Here is a 21905-nt window from a genome sequence, read left to right on the forward strand (position 1 = left end):
TTGACTTAAACGTTGTGAAGCCCATCCTCCTAAGGTTTACCAACGTCAAAACGCTGTCGTACTTATGTGCTCTCTACTAACATACCAGAGGTCCCAAAATAAAAAACGAGGCAGTATGTCAATTTTGTGAGTCGCTACCATTTTCGAGTACGACAGTTTTTGGCTTCGGATAAAGTATGTGTCAAATGGCGACGCTCTGTTAAGAAGACGGAATGCGTTGTGAACCTGTGTTTTAATGATCGGCTGGAATAAACAACATGAAAGTTGAAAATCCGGACAGCTTCTTTATGAACAATATCTAAACGCAAGAAAATATAGCTAATATTAACACGTGCTCAGCAGATTTGGAAAGAGAAACTTGACAAGATGCCCACGCACTCAGCCCTGGGTCCGGACACCTAGAATAAAACATTCATAACGAAATGTAAAGTACTAGTAGCACGAACGGTCAGTGTAATATGGAGAAAGAACTTGAATACAGGTGAGATACCAGAAGTGCTTAAATCAGCAGATATAGCTTCACTGCATGAGGGAGATTGTAAAACTTTTGCTAAAATCTATAGACCAGTTATGCTAGCATCATGCATAATACAACAAATTTAATGAGTGAATAGGAACCAAATCGCAATTTTTATGGAGAACAATGAACTTCTCAATACAGGTCAACATGGATTTATAGCAGGAAGATACTCTTTATTTCGCAATTACTCAACCACTATGACAAAATCACGGATATATTATAAGATAAGCAAAAACCAGATGTTGCATTCACAAACTTTGCAATGGTAATTGATCAGTAGGAATAATAGGTAAAGTAGGGAGCTGGATTTAAAAATAAATTGTCAAACAGAATGCAAAGATTAGCAGTTAATCAAATAAAATCAAGTACAAGCTCAGTAAAAAGCCATGTACCTCAGTGCGCAGTTCTAGAACCACTGTTTCTTCTCATTTTCATATCAAATATAAAAGAAAATTCAAATCACAGCTTCATGTCATCTTTTGCAGACGATACAAAAATAAGCATGAAAATTACTTTTGTTGAAGACAATGAAAAACTACAACCCTATATTAATAATGTCTTCAACCTGGGCAATGGAAAATGACATGTTTTACAATATTAATACAATAATTTACAATTTTACCATAGTGCTTAGATATGGTAGAAATGAAACTTAAACGGAATACTTGGTATAAGACAATCAAATCTCCTCATAGATGAAAAACAATATGTACGAGATCTGGGAATTATGATGCTTAACGACCTGACATGTAGTGAACATACACAGCAATAGAGCGTCACCAAGGAAAATGATAGTCAAATCCAGTATCCGCCCAGTTTTCAAATCACTGGTGCTGTCCTGCCTTAAATAATGCTCAGGACTTACTTCCCCTTTAAAAGTAGGGAAGATTTATAACACAGAAGAAATACAAAGAACAAAAAAGTAAAAAACTGACACGATGAAGCACCTAAATTGTTGGGACCTTTTTAAGACCCACAAAATATACTCTCTGGAATGGAGACGAGAGAGGGGTCAAATAATATACAATGATACTAGAAGGCAGATCCCAAACTTGCCCAGTATAATTAAAGCACACTGGTGTGAAAGATATGGTCGGAAATGCAGAACAGAACCAGTGAGGAGTAGAGGTGTTATAGGCAAAATCAGAGAGAACTGCTTGAACATTTAAGGTCCACAGCTGTTCATTACTTCTCTGGTAAGCATGAGAAATATTGCCGTAACAAAGTTGGTCTTCTCAAAGAAGCAATTACATTATATCCCGTAAGACGTGCTAGACCAACCTTGTTGTAATGAATATGTGAACCTGTGAGCCTCTCAAATCAACAACGTGTTGGACCAAGTTATCAGAAGTCAAGCATTGTCAGAGGCCAGACTTGGAGGGTAGTATAACTCCCGACACCTTCTCCATGGAGAGGTAGAAGCTCCAGAGATTGGGGGCTACAAAGCTACTATGACGCCCCCTTCACAATGTTGATGCATATGTAATGTTCTGCCTTAAGTCCAATGACTACTGATTGTAAATATGCTCTTGTATTCAGGTACTGCAATGCAAAATGCATATTCAGATGACAAAATTGCATCCTTGGCACTATGTAGATAGTGTAATGAAGATGGCTACAATGATCACGATAATGCATAGTGAACGTGATTGTAGGGATGTAAATATAGTGCTGTAAAGCGGTTAAAGTAATGTAAGAAGACTGGGAGGGAAAGATGTGTTGATGGTAGTCTTGGGAGGATGTGTGTGGCCTCAGCAAGGATAAACCTCACCACTCTCCGGTACCCGATTAAGTATCGAATATCAGTGTTCCATGTTTCTGATCATGTAATTCATATTTTCCATTTCATAATGACATCATGTGACAATAATTTCTTCCATGATTTCCTTAGTATGTGGAAGTTTCTTAAAAAAATCTGACAAATTATTATTTATGAATTTTATTACGAAAAGCATAGGAAACATGCATCAATGGTATCAAAATAACAACATATAAGGCATTAATAACATTAAAGCATTTACAACATATATATCAAACCTCTGAGTTTTTTACAAAGTAAAATTTATACAAACCTTTTTCAGAGAAGTCTCGACCCATCATACCATTGGCCAGTGTATTTTCTACAACAAGAACGTGCCGACCTCTCCGGACAAGCGTGTTAAAACTCACTTCTAATTCTCCCAGTTTAATTAATTTGATGCGATGTATATTCTTCAACTCAGCGATATCATGCAATATGCCACTATTTGAAGTCTTACAGAATGAAGAAGGGAATAAAAAGTAAAATTATAATCACATTCATATAAATGTATCACTGTTACAAATTAATAATACTCGATTCAGACATTTATCAAGATAAGCATTACTATTACTTATTTCATTCCTTAGTTATTTGGAGGTTAACATTACATCCTACTGTTTTCTTGAGTATATTGTTTGGGTTAACAGTAGCATGCTGTCGTATGCTTGTATGGTATATATCTTGGATGATATTGTGGGTTTATTCATGTGAGTGGAGACCGTGGCGTCTCGTGGGGGCAATGCCCATATATGGACTCTTCACTGATGCGCGCATTGTACCTACTTAGTGTCATGATTAAACACCTGTAATTATTCATTGTTATTGTATGTACATTTTTTAAACTACACCTTATTAGAGATAAATGTATTTACTGTTATTTATAGTATTGTTGGTCAGCATTACTCCCAGCTAACAGAGTATCTGAGCATATTCATGAGGGTCTTGTAGACGCCACGCCTGATCGGCGTCTAGCAAGCCAGTAGCGTGGGTGGAGTTGATTAGGTTGGACCTGTATTTTTTTGATAAGTGCCTGTTTATGGTTTAGTTACAAAGGTCATGTTTAGTATATCATCATTTGGTGCCTGTTTATGGTTTAGTTACACAGCTAATTATCTGGTTAGATCATTGTTGGCATACCCAACTATTCATGTATAGATAAATCAAGTGATCAGTGATTATTAGGTGTTATTTCACCTCATTGTCTTTGAATATTTCTGGAGATACCTAGTACTTGAGTTTCATGTTAATTGTTTGTTCTTTGTAATCCCTTCATGAATTATATTAATGTGTTTGTGAAGAAGTAGTTTATTTTATCCCTAGACAATTAATATTGGCAAAGCCGCATTTATTAATTATTTATGACTGCAAGGCACATGAACCTTACCTCTATGCATAGAGGTAGGTTATAACAATCACTGTTGGAGTACTAAGCAAGTACTATCTACTAGCATTAGTACTACTAGTACTAAGGATCAGTACTAAGCAAGTGGGGTGCTCCCTGTTAATGCAAGTTTGAATCCTGGACGGATATTAGAGTTGTTAATTATTTATTGACTTTGGGACCTAACAAACCCTCTCACACATATATACTTACATACACACCCAAACACACACACACACACACACTCACACACACACTCACACACACACACACACACACACACACACACACACACACACACACACACACACACACACACACACACACACACACACACACACATATATATATATATATATATATATAGTTAGTAGGCATCCATTAGTCTCAGGAGACTATAGAGTTGCGCTCTGGGTGTCGGGCTGGAGTGGCCTCACCAGGGCGCAAAGCCAGGGTAGGTTGATTCGAGGGAGAAGCTGTTACCCAGGCAGCAGGGGCCCCCCTCTCCACGGCGCTGAAAGTCTATTATGGAAAGGCATACGCCAATAAGATTGGTTCCAGCGCCGTCGCAGGAACTGTGAGTTCCGTGGTTGACCTCGAAGGTGGTGAAGAAGGGTACAGCGACCTGGTTGGGGCCGGAGAAGAACCACCCCAGCAAGAGTATGAACGACCCAGCCTCCTGAAGCAGAGCCTGGGCCGCACGACCCTCGGGAGGTGGACGTCCCTGTCCCGCACCTACGGGTTCCAGACAAGGACCGTCACAACCCCTTTTCACCCGAGGCCGGCCCCCTTCATGATCAAGTAATAGGAAGAGTGATAATTATTAAATACAACAATATATATATATATATATATATATATATATATATATATATATATATATATATATATATATATATATATATATATATATATATATATATATATATATATATATATATATATTATATATATAAGGTGTATTTCCTAAGGTTCCTGCGCCTCAGTGTCGCTGTTCAGAGGGGAAATGCGTGCTGTATCTTGGATATGCACCCGACCCCCCGAGGAGCTGGACGAGGTCTTCGAACACTGATTGGTATATTGTTATATAAGTGTGTCTGTAAACTGTAGCATTGCAATAAAATCAAATAAAAAAAAATAATAGGGGTGGTAGGAGAGGAAAAGATTAAAGTATTCAGCGAGAATCCACAAGGTCTTCTCTGAACACTATTTATTTTCTTCTTCGAGGATGTGGGTCCCTTTAATTAAACCAGTGGTGGTCCCCCTAAATATATATATATATATATATATATATATATATATATATATATATATATATATATATATATATATATATATATATATATATATATATATATATATATATATATATATATGTCGTACCTAGTAGCCAGAACGCACTTCTCAGCCTACTATGCAAGGCCCGATTTGCCTAATAGGCCAAGTTTTCATGAATTAATTGTTTTTCGACTACCTAACCTACCTAACCTAACCTAACCTAACTTTTTCGGGTACCTAACCTAACCTAACCTATAAAGATAGGTTAGGTTAGGTTAGGTCGGGTTGGTTAGGTTCGGTCATATATCTAAGTTAATTTTAACTCCAATAAAAAAAATTGACCTCATACATAATGAAATGGGTAGCTTTATCATTTCATAAGCAAAAAATTAGAGAAAATATATTAATTCAGGAAAACTTGGCTTATTAGGCAAATCGGGCCTTGTATAGTAGGGCGAGAAGTGCGTTCTGGCTATTAGGTACGACATATATATATATATATATATATATATATATATATATATATATATATATATATATATATATATATATATATATATATATATATATATATATATGTCGTACCTAATAGCCAGAACGCACTTCTCAGCCTACTATGCAAGGCCCGATTTGCCTAATAAGCCAAGTTTTCATAAATTAATTGTTTTTCGACTACCTAACCTACCTAACCTAACCTAACTTTTTCGGCTACCTAACCTAACCTAACCTATAAAGATAGGTTAGGTTAGGTTAGGTAGGGTTGGTTAGGTTCGGTCATATATCTACGGTAATTTTAACTCCAATAAAAAAATTGACCTCATACGTAATGAAATGTGTAGCTTTATCATTTCATAAGAAAAAAATTAGAGAAAATATATTAATAAAGGAAAACATGGCTTATTAGGCAAATCGGGCCTTGCATAGTAGGCTGAGAAGTGCGTTCTGGCTATTAGGTACGACATATATATATATATATATATATATATATATATATATATATATATATATATATATATATATATATATATATATATATATATATATATATATGTCGTACCTAGTAGCCAGAATGCACTTTTCAGCCTACTATGCAAGGCCCAATTTGCCTAATAAGCCAAGTTTTCCTGAATTAATTGTTTTTCGACTACCTAACCTACCTAACCTAACCTAACCTAACTTTTTCGGCTACCTAACCTAACCTAACATATAAAGATAGGTTAGGTTAGGTTAGGTAGGGTTGGTTAGGTTCGGTCATATATCTACGTTAATTTTAACTCCACTAAAAAAAAATTGACCTCAGACATAATGAAATGGGTAGCTTTATCATTTCATAAGAAAAAAATTAGAGAAAATATATTAATTCAGGAAAACTTGACTTATTAGGCAAATCGGGCCTTGCATAATAGGCCGAGAAGTGCATTCTGGCTACTAGGTACGACATATATATATATATATATATATATATATATATATATATATATGTCGTACCTAGTAGCCAGAACTCACTTTTTGGCCTACTATTCAAGGCCCGATTTGCCTAATAAGCCAAGTTTTCCTGAATTAATATATTTTTTCTAATTTTTTTCTTATGAAATGATAAAGCTACCCATTTCATTATGTATGAGGTCAATTTTATTTTATTGGAGTTAAAATTAACGTAGATATATGACCGAACCTAACCAACCCTACCTAACCTAACCTAACCTATCTTTATAGGTTAGGATTGGTTAGGTAGCCGAAAAAGTTAGGTTAGGTTAGGTTAGGTAGGTTAGGTAGTCGAAAAACAATTAATTCATGAAAACTTGGCTTATTAGGCAAATCGGGCCTTGCATAGTAGGCTGAGAAGTGCGTTCTGGCTACTAGGTACGACATATATATATATATATATATATATATATGTCGTACCTAGTAGCCAGAACGCACTTCTCAGCCTACTATGCAAGGCCCGATTTGCCTAATAAGCCAAGTTTTCCTGAATTAATATATTTTCTATATTTTTTTTCTTATGAAATGATAAAACTACCCATTTCCTTATGTAAGAGGTCAATTTTTTTTTTATTGGAGTTAAAATTAACGTAGATATATGACCGAACCTAACCAACCCTACCTAACCTAACCTAACCTATCTTTATAGGTTAGGTTAGGTTAGGTAGCGGAAAAAGTTAGGTTAGGTTAGGTTAGGTAGGTTAGGTAGTCGAAAAACAATTAATTCATGAAAACTTGGCTTATTAGGCAAATCGGGCCTTGCATAGTAGTCATAGAAGTGCGTTCTGGCTACTAGGTACGACATATATATATATATATATATATATATATATATATATATATATATATATATATATATATATATATATATATATATATACTAATGTTACAAATCTTACTAGGATTCTAACGTTACACTTGATGCTTATATACTTTATTGTCTTGTTCTATAATTAATATAGTATCCAGTTGTATGGGGATAGAATATGGTATGTTAATTTGTGTTGCATGCTGTAGTGTGCCTGAGTTGCATTATATTGTACGAGGCTTTTTGCAAGTTTATTCATGTTGGTTTCTCCGTGTGGGGGGATGACCATATTTGGATGTGGCCAGTGTGGGAACTTGATGTCATGCGAGTGGTTATAGTTCAACCTTGATTAATTCTGATTATTGTTTGCCAGTAAATTATATTGAGCAATGTAACAGTATTAAATACTATTAAGATTAATAATGATTTGAATATTAGTACTACATTTTGTTAGTAGAATTTCCACAATAGTTTATGTGGATGTTTAGTTGATATTGTGGTAGGATGCTTGCCCTGGGAACAGACGCTTGGTCAGAGGCTTGGCAGCTTTGATCGAGAGGAGATATGTTTTTTTAGTTAAGTCAGTGGTTATTGTTATTTTAGCTAATACTCGGTTAATTCTCTGGTTAGATGATTGTGTATTATCCCAATTAATAATTCATGTGCTGGTGATATTGCTCATTAAGGATTTTTATTTATATTATTGCATGCTAAAGAATATTTCTGGCTATTATATTTACCATTTCATTGTTATGTTTGTCACCCTTAGCGTAGATACACTGTTTTCCCATTTTATGCAGTGTTTTTTCTTTACCCCTAGACACTTGTTGGCAAGGCCGATATAATATATATTAATCACTGCGGGAAAAGAACCGTACTAAATCTCAAGGGTTGTATCAACTAGCAGTACCCGGCCACGCGTTGCTGTGGCTCAGCAATGCATGTGCGTTGCTGAGCCACAGCAACCTTCCTTGTCCCCCAGTCCTCCCTACCTTTCCCTTCTCATCCGTCTCCTCAGCCCCACAACCATCCCCACTCCACCATCCCCTCGTCCTCCCCACGCCACCATCCCCTCTTCCTTCCCACCTTGCCTCACTCCCCTGCCCTTTTGTCCTCCCCACCATTCTCCATTCCAACATCCCCTCGTCCCCCCATTCCAAACTCCCCCGTCCCCTCGTCCTTCCCCGCCATTACCCCTCCCTTGGCCCCTCGTCCTCCCCACCATCTCTCACCTACTTCCCCTCGTCATCCCCACCATTCCCCACTCCCTTGTCCGATGCCTTCCCAAATGGTCTGATGTTCCCATCAGAAAATTGGGAACATCAAGTGATCTGATGTTCCCATCACTGAAATATAAGAAAAACAGTTAAAAAATGAAATGAAAACATGAAAAAAATTTAAAATATACTATGCTCACAAAATGAACGGTATGATCAACAACACAGTTCAATTCCAATGCAATTCACACAAAATAATTAAATCAAAATGAAAAAAAATAAAAATCTATGAAAATTCAATTTATCAATGCAACCAGAAACATTGAAATGGAATTGTAACATAATTAGTATAGCATGTGTGTTGCTCTTACTTGCAACAGATGGCGCTGTTTTTCAAGAAAAGCATAGTTTTACCTGTCACAGGTGTGGCATCTAAATTTATATTTATGAAATGCAAAGTATGATAAAAAACACAGCTCAATTCCAATGCATTTCACACAAAATAATTAAATCAAAATGAAAATAAATCAAAATCTATGAAAATTCAATTTATCAATGCAATCAGAAACAATGAAATGAAATTTGTGACATATTTAGTATAGCGTGCATGTTGCTATTATGTGCAACAGATGGCGCTGTTCTTCAAAAACGCATGTTTTTGAAGAAACGCAACTGTCACAGGTGTGGTATCTATATAGTAGGCACATAAACAAGATGCACCTATTCGAATGCCACATTGTGTCAAAATTTCAAAGCAATCAGTGAAGAACTTTCGAAGATTACAGCGTATGTTGCTCTTACGTCCAACAGATGGCAATGCTTTTCAAAAAAAGCATGTTTATTCCTGTCACAGGTGAAGCATGTATATAGTAAATATATATAAAGACTCGCCTATTCGAATGCAACGTTGTGTCAAAATTTCAAAGCAATCGGTAAAGAGGTTTCTTAGATTTCCCTCACGTAAAAAATACATGAAAAACACTGTTCTTCAGAAAAAAACACGTTTTTTACCGTCACATACGTGATATCTATATAGTATGAATATAAAAACCTGGCCGGACGCGAATGGAATATTGTGTGAAAATTTCAAAGCAATCGGCAAAGAACTTTTGGAGATTGGCGATTTTGAACAAACGAACATTTTCATTTTTATTTATATACTAGCAGTACCCGCCACGCGTTGCTGTGGCTCAGTCTTGTTATATGGGAAAGAAAGAAGAGAAAGCGCACGTTTCTAATATGTTTAATATCATAATGCTTGTGGGTATACAATATTTTTTGTTGGTCCATTGTCTGTGGAGATATAGAGATTGTCTGAGTTGCCGACTCTAGAACACGCAACATATAATTGTCCATATGAGAAGCAATCCGTGTCCAGATATAAACTGCACAATTCTAAAGATTGGCCCTGAGCTTTGTTGATGGTGATTCCAAACACCAATCGTGTAATTGTAAATTACAATCTCTTAAATTGAAATGGAATATCTGTTAGAATGACAGGAATGCGAGAAATGAGGACATCTTTACCTTTGAAAGGTCCTGTCAAGATTCTACGACATCGCTGATTATTTTTTTTACTGCAAGGCGCGTGGCGTTGCAAAGTTTTCGCTGGTCGGTATTTTGCAACATGATAAATTAGCAAGCCGATTTTCAATTGCCATACGTATGATGGTAACCCTGGCAGATAGAGGGAATTCAAAAATTCTGTTTGATAATTAACCGCTTCATCTGCTAACTCAACAGTGTCGACGGACTTGTATGTGACTGCCTCGCTTTGTATGTTAGGCTGAATAATATTGTTAAGGTCGTAGACGTTTTGTTCTTGGCCACAAGAATACCTCGTTCACTCAGCCAATCGTGATTCTTATAATTGGTTTGAATATTGGGAAATACTTTTTCATCCAATTCCTCTTTTGACGTCACTAAATTGCAGAAGTTATGAGGTAATGAAATTCGTCCTGAGATCAGATCAACCGGCACGTTTACGTTCCCAATTTCCAGAAATTGATGTGAGAATATCTCAGCTGATGGATCGTTTTACAGTAGCTACATAACTACACGCATATTTGTGGGTAATTTAAATGCCTTTACGTGGCGCCACAAAGTAGAGTATTTCATTCAGGCATTTATTTCGTCCGCTGGTGTCGATCGAGGAATTACAGGTAATGTTTGCCTGAAATCTCCTGTAACCAATATTAACACGTTCCCAAATGGTCTGATGTTTCCACGCAAATCTTGCAATGATCGATCAAGAGCCTTCGAGCGATTTTTTGTGGGGCATTGTGCATTCATACCAAACAATAAGTTTGCATTTCTGCAATACTTTTCCCAGGCCTGATGCTTTGGAAATGTTGCACGTGGGAGTTTCAATGAATTGCATGTTCAATGGCGATTTCAAAGCCGAAGTAGCAGTTCATCCACCTGGTAGCAATGTCGCAGCAATTCCGGACGATGCAAGAGCTAAGGTTATGCCATTTTGGGATCGAAATGCTGCCAGAATCAATCTAATTAGGAATGTTTTACCAGTTCCTCCTGGCGCATCTAAGAAGATTTCTCCAAGCCCGTTATTGACAGTTTGAATTATTTGATTGTAAATGCCTTTTCGCTCAAGCGTTTTCTTATGAATATTTGATTAAACATACAACAGATCACCCGTGTTGTAATTTTGTTCACGACGCAATTCTACATTGAACGAAGCCGCAGCAGATTGATTCGGTGATGGCATTTCCAATTGATTGAGAACTTTGTTCTCAATTTCTAAGCACAAGTCTTCAATCATTATCAACGCTTCGTTGTAGATTTTTGCTGTAAAATCCATGGTCATATTTGAATTTTCCTTGCATATTCGACGGATAATATCTTCAGCCATATGCGATTTATGTTTCTCCCATAGCTCTGTTGGAGATGAAGGAGAGCCGGTGGTCAATATGATTGCAAACAATGCACGAATTTGATTTGGATCTGATGTGTTGGACACGTCATTAATGCACACATCACAGTGTTTGTCGTTCTCCAATGAATTCAGAGCTTGACATGCACTGCGGAAAGTTTTTTTTTTATTTGGGAAAAACAAATACAACAAAACAGAAAAACATCAACAGCATTATTCACATGTACAAAACAGAAACACACTGACAAACAGTAGAACAGGAAAACACACAAACAGAATTCATACAAAAAACAAAATGGAAACTTAAACATAGGTAACAATGAAATACAGTCAGAAAAGAAAAAACACTAGTGCATTGTAACCCAACAATAACCAGGTAAGAAATACACACAAAAAATAACCTTTCTCACACAGCTCATCAAAACAAATAAATAAATAAAGCAACACAGAGCAAGAACCACATACACAGTTAATCATCCTCATATTTATCCGGATAGAAATGACGCGGGGTACTTCTTCCGGTAGGCATCCCACTGAGCCCACAATTCCGCAGACGCGTTAACGTGACTACGTGATCCTCGCGGACGATACATGAAGTCAGGAACATCCAGCTCGGCGCCCTCCACCACGGGGGTGGAAGTCACGGGAAGAGGCCGCACAGAGCTCTTCGGTACAGACGGTGGAACCACATGGGAGTGAAGCACAGGAGTTGGCCGGACACAGGCCAGCAACATAGCGGGCGGAGTCGCTGGGGACACAATCACAGAGGTCGATGGTGCAGGGGCCGACCCCACAGGGCGCAGAGTAACAAAGGACGGCTGAGCAGAAGGCAGATGCACGGAAGGCACAGACATAGACGCCAGAGGCACGGGGGCCGCCGGAACAGAAACATTCTTAAGAACCAGCAAAAAGTCCCCTCCCTCTCCCACAATCTCGGCCGGTGCCACAACCTCCCAACCCGGGGAACCAGCAACCGGTGACACAGAGGCAGCCGGAGAAAGCACCGGACCAGGGCCAGGCGACAATCCCACCACAGGACACATCACCGCTGCAACACGGCCTACAGGAGCTTCAGGCACTCCAACAGCGTCGCTCACATAAACACAGAAGACGAACTTCCGGAGTCCCCAAAATCCCTGACGTCGGCCCACGCCTCATCACGAGGCGGAGACAGACTCAAAGCTCGCCGTGAACGCTTGGACACAGGTCGCAGGTCGTCGGAACTATCACCCCCGCCAGGAAGCACCGTAGCAGAACCGCTGGTCGGTCGCGCAACTCCCCGCAGCTCACGATCACTCAACATCGCAGCCTCAACAACCTGGAGAAGAGGACCACACACCGCAGGAGACATCACAGAGTGCAAGTCGACAAGGGACAGGCCAAGGTGCAACCTCGACGTCCAGAGTCACGAGACCACACACCACAGGAGACACAACTGGAGACTCGACTGGAGACGAGGCAGGCATGAGAAGTGGAGGTGCGGGAGCCGGGGATGCACTACCTTCCACTACGACACCCACAGCCACATCGAGGCTGGCATCAGAGACCGGCAACGGGGCACCAGACGACTGGGAAGTATCACTCACCACAGCAGCACTCTCCTACAGGTCCGGGATCGCCAACGGGGAAAAGTCCTCCACCCTGAAGAGGTTCACAGGCCCGACCTGGCTTGCATCATATCTCGCAGCCTGATGGCCCAAGAGTCCGCACTGGAAACAAGTCCGGGGCTGATCCTCACAGAACACGTGTACCATGAAGCCTAGAATCTGGAGAGACGAAAGGATGGAGTCCTTCAAGCGCAGCGCCACAGTGCAGGTCCCATTTGGGATACCCTTCCACCGCCCGGAGGACACTGCATTCATCCGGACTCTCAAGACCCACCTATACCGGGTAAAATGACGCTGGAGAAGAGAGTCAGGGAACTCAAAGGGAGCACCATGAACTGCCACATAGGTAGTCTCACTGTACCTGTCCGATACTTCCACCGAACCACCACCCTCAGGTAGAGTAAATGTCCTCCCATCATAGCGGTCCACAAAGTCAGAGCAGAATTTCACGACAGCTTGATGCCCGGATACAAGTTGAACACTGCACACAGACACCACATCCACCCACAACATGTCAATCATCACCACCTCAACTGCCGGGTAAGATGCTGGGCCAGTAAATTCGAGGCCAATGGTATCCCTCCGCTTCACAGTGGGGAGGGGGGGCCTCCATCCCACGGCCCCAAGGGTCCACTCACACACAAACTACCACGGGTCAGCAAACCAGGAGCTCACAGACAACACGTCCACCTCCGACCCGAGCTAGGGGAACACCGCACTACGGGAAGTGACATGTTTTACGCCGTTGAGAAATCTCATTGGGATGCATGGTTTACAGTCTGCCTATCGTAGTTTATTTGAATATGCCAGGTTGTCCGTCGACTCGCTCTCCTCGTTTGCATCGTTCAAATAATTTTCTACTGGCATTCCATGTGTAATACGTAGGCACTTCATAATACAGCAGTGTTTTGGCAAACAAGTCATTCTGACATAACGTGAAGAAAGCAGTTAACGCTGTAGTCGGTGGATTCATAGCTGTTTGTTGCACATTTGAAGTTGAGAAATAAACGTGTTGTCCAATTTCATGTTTTTAAAACAAAAACAAAAAATACTAACGAAATATTTAAATTCAAACGCAGATCAAGCAACACAGCTGAATTTCACCACCAATTGCACTGAAAAATATGAAGAACAGTTAAAAAACGAAATAAAAACAATTAAAAAAGAAACAAATAAACTATACTCACGAAATGAACGGTATGGAAAACAACAAAGAATCAACACAGAATTGTGTGACATTCCAATGCAATGTCACATAAAATTATTAAATCTTAATGAAAATAAATAAAAATCTATGAAAATCCAATTTATCAATGCAACCGGAAACAATGACATAGAATCGTAATATGTTTTGTATAGCTTGTGTTGGTCCTACATGCAACAGATGGCGCTGTTTAGAAAAAAACCGCATGGATTTACCTGTCACAGGTGTGGCATCTACATTGTAGGTATATAAAAACATGCACGTACTCGAATGGAACGTTGCGTCAATATTTCAAACCAATCAGTAAAGAACTTTCGGAGATTAAAGCATGTGTTGCTCCTGCATCCTACAGATGGCGCTGTTTCTAAAAAAAAACATGTTTTTTTCCTATCACAGGTGAGGCATGTATATAGTAGGTGTATAAAAACACTCGCCTATTCCAATTCAACGTTGTGCCAAAATTTCAAAGCAATCAGTAAAGAGGTTTCGAAGTTTTCCCTTACATGTTTTTCATGTGAGTAAAATATATCCCTCATATATATATATATATGTCGTACCTAGTAGCCAGAACTCACTTTTTGGCCTACTATTCAAGGCCCGATTTGCCTAATAAGCCAAGTTTTCCTGAATTAATATATTTTTTCTAATTTTTTTCTTATGAAATGATAAAGCTACCCATTTCATTATGTTTGAGGTCAATTTTTTTTTATTGGAGTTAAAATTAACGTAGATATATGACCGAACCTAACCAACCCTACCTAACCTAACCTAACCTATCTTTATAGGTTAGGTTTGGTTAGGTAGCCGAAAAAGTTAGGTTAGGTTAGGTTAGGTAGGTTAGGTAGTCGAAAAACAATTAATTCATGAAAACTTGGCTTATTAGGCAAATCGGGCCATGCATAGTAGGCTGAGAAGTGCGTTCTGGCTACTAGGTACGACATATATATATATATATATATATATATATATATATATATATATATATATATATATATATATATATATATATATATATATATATATATATGTCGTACCTAGTAGCCAGAACTCACTTCTCAGCCTACTATGCAAGGCCCGATTTGCCTAATAAGCCAAGTTTTCCTGAATTAATATATTTTCTCTAATTTTTTTCTTATGAAATGATAAAGCTGCCGATTTCATTATGTATGAGGTCATTTTTTTTTATTGGAGTTAAAATTAACGTAGATATGTGACCGAACCTAACCAACCCTACCTAACCTAACCTAACCTATCTTTATAGGTTAGGTTAGGGTAGGAAGCTAAAAAAGTTAGGTTAGGTTAGGTTAGGTAGGTTAGGTAGTCGAAAAACAATTAATTCATGAAAACTTGGCTTATTAGGCAAATCGGGCCTTGCATAGTAGGCTGAGAAGTGAGTTCTGGCTACTAGGTACGACATATATATATATATATATATATATATATATATATATATATATATATATATATATATATATATATATATATATATATGTCGTACCTAGTAGCCAGAACGCACTTCTCAGCCTACTATGCAAGGCCCGATTTGCCTAATAAGCCAAGTTTTCATGAAATAATATATTTTCTCTAATTTTTTTCTTATGAAATGATAAAGCTACCCATTTCATTATGTATGAGGTCAATTTTTTTTATTGGAGTTAAAATTAACGTGGATATATAACCGAACATAACCAACCCTACCTAACCTAACCTAACCTATCTTTATAGGTTAGGTTAGGTTAGGTACCTGAAAAAGATAGGTTAGGTTAGGTTAGGTAGGTTAGGTAGTCGAAAAACAATTAATTCATGAAAACTTGGCTTATTAGGCAAATCGGGCCTTGCATAGTAGGCTGAGAAGTGCGTTCTGGCTAGTAGGTACGACATATATATATATATATATATATATATATATATATGTCGTACCTAGTAGCCAGAACGCACTTCTCAGCCTACTATGCAAGGCCCGATTTGCCTAATAAGCCAAGTTTTCCTGAATTAATATATTTTCTCAAATTTTTTTCTTATGAAATGATAAAGCTACCCATTTCATTATGTATGAGGCCAATTTTTTTTTATTGGAGTTAAAATTAACGTAGATATATGACCGAACCTAACCAACCCTACCTAACCTAACCTAACCTATCTTTATAGGTTAGGTTCGGTTAGGTAGCCGAAAAACTTAGGTTAGGTTAGGTTTGGTAGGTTAGGTAGTCGAAAAAACATTAATTCAGGAAAACTTGGCTTATTAGGCAAATCGGGCCTTGAATAGTAGGCTGAGAAGTGCGTTCTGGCTACTAGGTACGACATATATATATATATATATATATATATATATATATATATATATATGTCGTACCTACTAGCCAGAACGCACTTCTCAGCCTACTATGCAAGGCCCGATTTGCCTAATAAGCCAAGTTTTCATGAATTAATTGTTTTTCGACTACCTAACCTACCTAACCTAACCTAACCTATCTTTTTCAGGTACCTAACCTAACCTAACCTATAAAGATAGGTTAGGTTAGGTTAGGTAGGGTTGGTTATGTTCGGTTATATATCCACGTTAATTTTAACTCCAATAAAAAAAATTTGACCTCATACATAATGAAATGGGTAGCTTTATCATTTCGTAAGAAAAAAATAGAGAAAATATATTAATTCAGGAAAACTTGGCTTATTAGGCAAATCGGGCCTGGCATAGTAGGCCGAGTACGACGTTCTGGCTACTAGGTACAACATATATATATATATATATATATATATATATATATATATATATATATATATATATATATATATATATATATATATATAATGTCGTACCTAGTAGCCAGAACGCGCTTCTCAGCCTACTATGCAAGGCTCGATTTGCCTAATAAGCCAAGTTTTCATGAATTAATGTTTTTTCGACTACCTAACCTAACCTATAAAGATAGGTTAGGTTAGGTTAGGTAGGGTTGGTTAGGTTCGGTCATATATCTACGTTAATTTTAACTCCAATAAAAAAAATTTAACCACATATATAATGAAATGGGTAGCTCTATCATTTCATAAGAAGAAAATTAGAGAAAATATATTAATTCAGGAAAACTTGGCTTATTAGGCAAATCGGGCCTTGCATAGTAGGCTGAGAAGTGCGTTCTGTCTACTAGGTACGACATTATATATATATATATATATATATATATATATATATATATATATATATATATATATATATATATATATATATATATATATGTATATATATATATATATATATATATATATATATATATATATATATATATATATATATATATACATATATATATATATATATATATATATATATATATATATATATATATATATATATATATATATATATATATATATATATATATATATATATATAATGTCGTACCTAGTAGACAGAACGCACTTCTCAGCCTACTATGCAAGGCCCGATTTGCCTAATAAGCCAAGTTTTCCTGAATTAATATATTTTCTCTAATTTTCTTCTTATGAAATGATAGAGCTACCCATTTCATTATATATGTGGTTAAATTTTTTTTATTGGAGTTAAAATTAACGTAGATATATGACCGAACCTAACCAACCCTACCTAACCTAACCTAACCTATCTTTATAGGTTAGGTTAGGTAGTCGAAAAAACATTAATTCATGAAAACTTGGCTTATTAGGCAAATCGAGCCTTGCATAGTAGGCTGAGAAGCGCGTTCTGGCTACTAGGTACGACATTATATATATATATATATATATATATATATATATATATATATATATATATATATATATATATATATATATATATATATATATATATATATATATATATATATGTCGTACCTAGTAGCCAGAACTCACTTCTCAGCCTACTATTCAAGGCCCGATTTGCCTAATAAGCCAAGTTTTCCTGAATTAATATATTTACTATAATTTTTTTCTTATGAAATGATAAAGCAACCCTTTTCTCTATGTATGAGGTCAATTTTTTTTTATTGGAGTTAAAATTAACGTAGATATATGACCGAACCTAACCAACCCTACCTAACCTAACCTAACCTATATTTATAGGTAAGGTTAGGTTAGGTAGCCAAAAAAAGCTAGGTTAGGTTAGGTTAGGTAGGTTAGGTAGACGAAAAAACATTAATTCATGAAAACTTGGCTTATTAGGCAAATCGGGCCTTGAATAGTAGGCTGAGAAGTGCGTTCTGGCTATTAGGTACGACATATATATATATATATATATATATATATATATATATATATATATATATATATATATATATATATATTTATATATATATATATATATATATATATATATATATATATGTTGTACCTAGTAGCCAGAACGTCGTACTCGGCCTACTATGCCAGGCCCGATTTGCCTAATAAGCCAAGTTTTCCTGAATTAATATATTTTCTCTATTTTTTTCTTACGAAATGATAAAGCTACCCATTTCATTATGTATGAGGTCAAATTTTTTTTTTTTGGAGTTAAAATTAACGTAGATATATGACCGAACCTAACCAACCCTACCTAACCTAACCTAACCTATCTTTATCGGTTAGGTTAGGTTGGGTAGCCGAAAAAGTTATTTTAGGTTAGGTTAGGTAGGTTAGGTAGTCGAAAAACAATTAATTCATGAAAACTTGGCTTATTAGGCAAATCGGGCCTTGCATAGTAGGCTGAGAAGTGCGTTCTGGCTACTAGGTACGACACATATATATATATATATATATATATATATATATATATATATATATATATATATATATATATATATATATATATATATATATTTATATATATGTCGTACCTAGTAGCCAGAACGCGCTTCTAGGCCTACTATGCAAGGCCCGATTTGCCTAATAAGCCAAGTTTTCATGAATTAATTGTTTTTCGACTACCTAACCTACCCAACCAAACCTAACCTAACTTTTTATGCTACCTAACCTAACCTAACCTATAAAGATAGGTTAGGGAGGGTTGGTTAGTTTGGGTCATATATCTACGTTAATTTTAACTCCAATAAAAAAAATTGATCTCATATATAATGAAATGGGTAGCTTTTTCATTTCATAAGAAAAAATTAGATAAAATACATTAATTCAGGAAAACTTGGCTTATCAGGCAAATCGGGCCTTGCATAGTAGGCTGAGAAGTGCGTTCTGGCTACTAGGTACGACATATATATTTATATATATATATATTTATATATATATGTGTATATATATATGTATATATATATATTATTAAATATGACCGAAAAAGTAAGATTAATAATTCTAGCACGAATTCTCTCGATCTCTATTACGTTTCTTTTCACTGTTGATGGTAATTCAAAGATCAATTCTCCAAAAATCATTTTTATTTCTAGTCTGACACGACACTTGAGCGTGTTTCGTAAAACTTATTACATTTTCAAAGACTTTAGTTTACACACACACACACAACTTTAACTGAATAGAGCTTAAACATCTTTCGAGTTTTTATACCTACATTTGGGTGAAGTGACATGTTACAATAGTTTTGGATGAGGTGAAAATAAACTTTTAACACAAGACAGAACACGAAACAATGAAATACAAACAGGTATTAAAGGTAGGTAACTGCAGAAGGCCTATTTTTATTGGCCCATATTTCTTGATGCTTCTATATTGGAGCGGAGTCTTGAAGTGGGTAGAACTCCGCTCCAATATAGAAGCATCAAGAAATATGGGCCAATAAAAATAGGTCTTCTGCAGTTACCTACCTTTAATACCTGTTTGTATTTCATTGTTTCGTATTCTGTCTTGTGTTAAAAGTTTATTTTCACCTCATCCAAAACTATTGTAACATGACACTTGAAAATGTAATAAGTTTTACGAAACGCGCTCAAGTGTCGCGTCAGACTAGAAATAAATATGAATTTTGGAGAATTGATCTTTGAATTACCATCAACAGTGAAAAGAAACGTAAGAAAGATCGAGAAAATTTGTGTTATAATTATTAATTTTACTTTTTCGGTTATATTTAATAATATATGTCTACAGGAAAGACTGCTATCAAAATATACTATTTTGTCAATAATTGGCTTGCCACTTGGCTTATTAGGCAAATCGGGCCTTGCATAGTAGGGTGAGAAGTGCGTTCTGGCTACTAGGTACGACATTATATATATATATATATATATATATATATATATATATATATATATATATATATATATATATATATATATATATATATATATATGTCGTACCTAGTAGCCAGAACTCACTTCTCAGCCTACTATGCAATGCCCGATTTGCCTAATAAGCCAAGTTTTCATGAATTAATGCTTTTAGGACTACCTAATCTACCTAACCTAACCTAACTTTTTCTGCTACCTAACCTAGCCTAACCTATAAAGATAGGTTAGGTTAGGTTAGGTAGGGTTGGTTAGGTTCGGTCATATATCTATGTTAATTTTAACTCCAATAAAATAAAATTAACCTCATACATAATGAAATGGGTAGCTTTATCATTTCATAAGAAAAAAATTATAGAAAATATATTAATTTAGGAAAACTTGGCTTATTAGGCAAATCGGGCCTTGCATAGTAGGCTGAGAAGTGCGTTCTGGCTACTAGGTACGACATATATATATATATATATATATATATATATATATATATATATATATATATATATATATATATGTCGTACCTAGTAGCCAGAACGCACTTCTCAGCCAACTATGCAAGGCCCAATTTGCCTAATAAGCCAAGTTTTCATGAATTAATGGTTTTTCGACTACCTAACCTACCTAACCTAACCTAACCTAACCTTTTTGGCTACCTAACCTAACCTAAGATATAAAAATAGGTTAGGTTAGGTTAGGTAGGGTTCGTTAGGTTCGGTCATATATCTACGTTAATTTTAACTCCAATAAAAAAAAATTGACCTCATACATAATGAAATGGGTAGCTTTATCATTTCATAAGAAAAAAATTAGAGAAAATATATTAATTCAGGAAAACTTGGCTTATTAGGCAAATCGGGCCTTGCATTGTTGGCTGAGAAGTGCGTTCTGGCTACTAGGTACGACATATATATATATATATATATATATATATATGTATATATATATGTCGTACCTATTAGCCAGAACGCACTTCTGGGCCTACTATTTAAGGCCCGATTTGCCTAATAAGCCAAGTTTTCCTGAATTAATATATTTTCTCTAATTTTTTTCTTATGAAATGATAAAGCTACCCATTTCATTATGTATGAGGTCAATTTTTTTTTATTGGAGTTAAAATTAACGTAGATATATGACCGAACCTAACCAACCCTACCTAACCTAACCTAACCTATCTCTATAGATTAGCTTAGGTTAGGTAGCCGAAAAAGTTAGGTTAGGTTAGGTTAGGTAGGTTAGGTAGTCGAAAAACAATTAATTCATGAAAACTTGGCTTATTAGGCAAATCGGGCCTTGCATAGTAGGCAGAGAAGTGCGTTCTGGCTACTAGGTACGACATATATATATATATATATATATATATATATATATATATATATATATATATATATATATATATATATATATATATATATATATATTATATATATATATATATATATATATATATTATATATATATATATATATATATATATATATATATATATATATATATATATATATATATATATATATTATATATATATATATATATATATA

The 21905-nt window shown here is 36.0% G+C and overlaps 1 protein-coding gene across 1 annotated transcript in view; it reads right to left on the bottom strand.

Moving 5' to 3' along the window:
* The window catches only part of LOC123759266 (probable glutamate receptor), a 223400-nt gene that overhangs the window by 11677 nt on the left and 189818 nt on the right, over positions 1 to 21905 (bottom strand). The window contains exon 11 of the mRNA XM_069334761.1: positions 2593 to 2773. Coding sequence (XP_069190862.1) covers positions 2593 to 2773 — 181 coding nt within the window. The remainder of the gene's footprint in view (positions 1 to 2592; positions 2774 to 21905) is intronic.

The sequence above is a fragment of the Procambarus clarkii genome, chromosome 32, assembly GCF_040958095.1.
Source record: "Procambarus clarkii isolate CNS0578487 chromosome 32, FALCON_Pclarkii_2.0, whole genome shotgun sequence".
In the NCBI taxonomy this organism is placed as follows: Eukaryota; Metazoa; Arthropoda; class Malacostraca; order Decapoda; family Cambaridae; genus Procambarus; species Procambarus clarkii.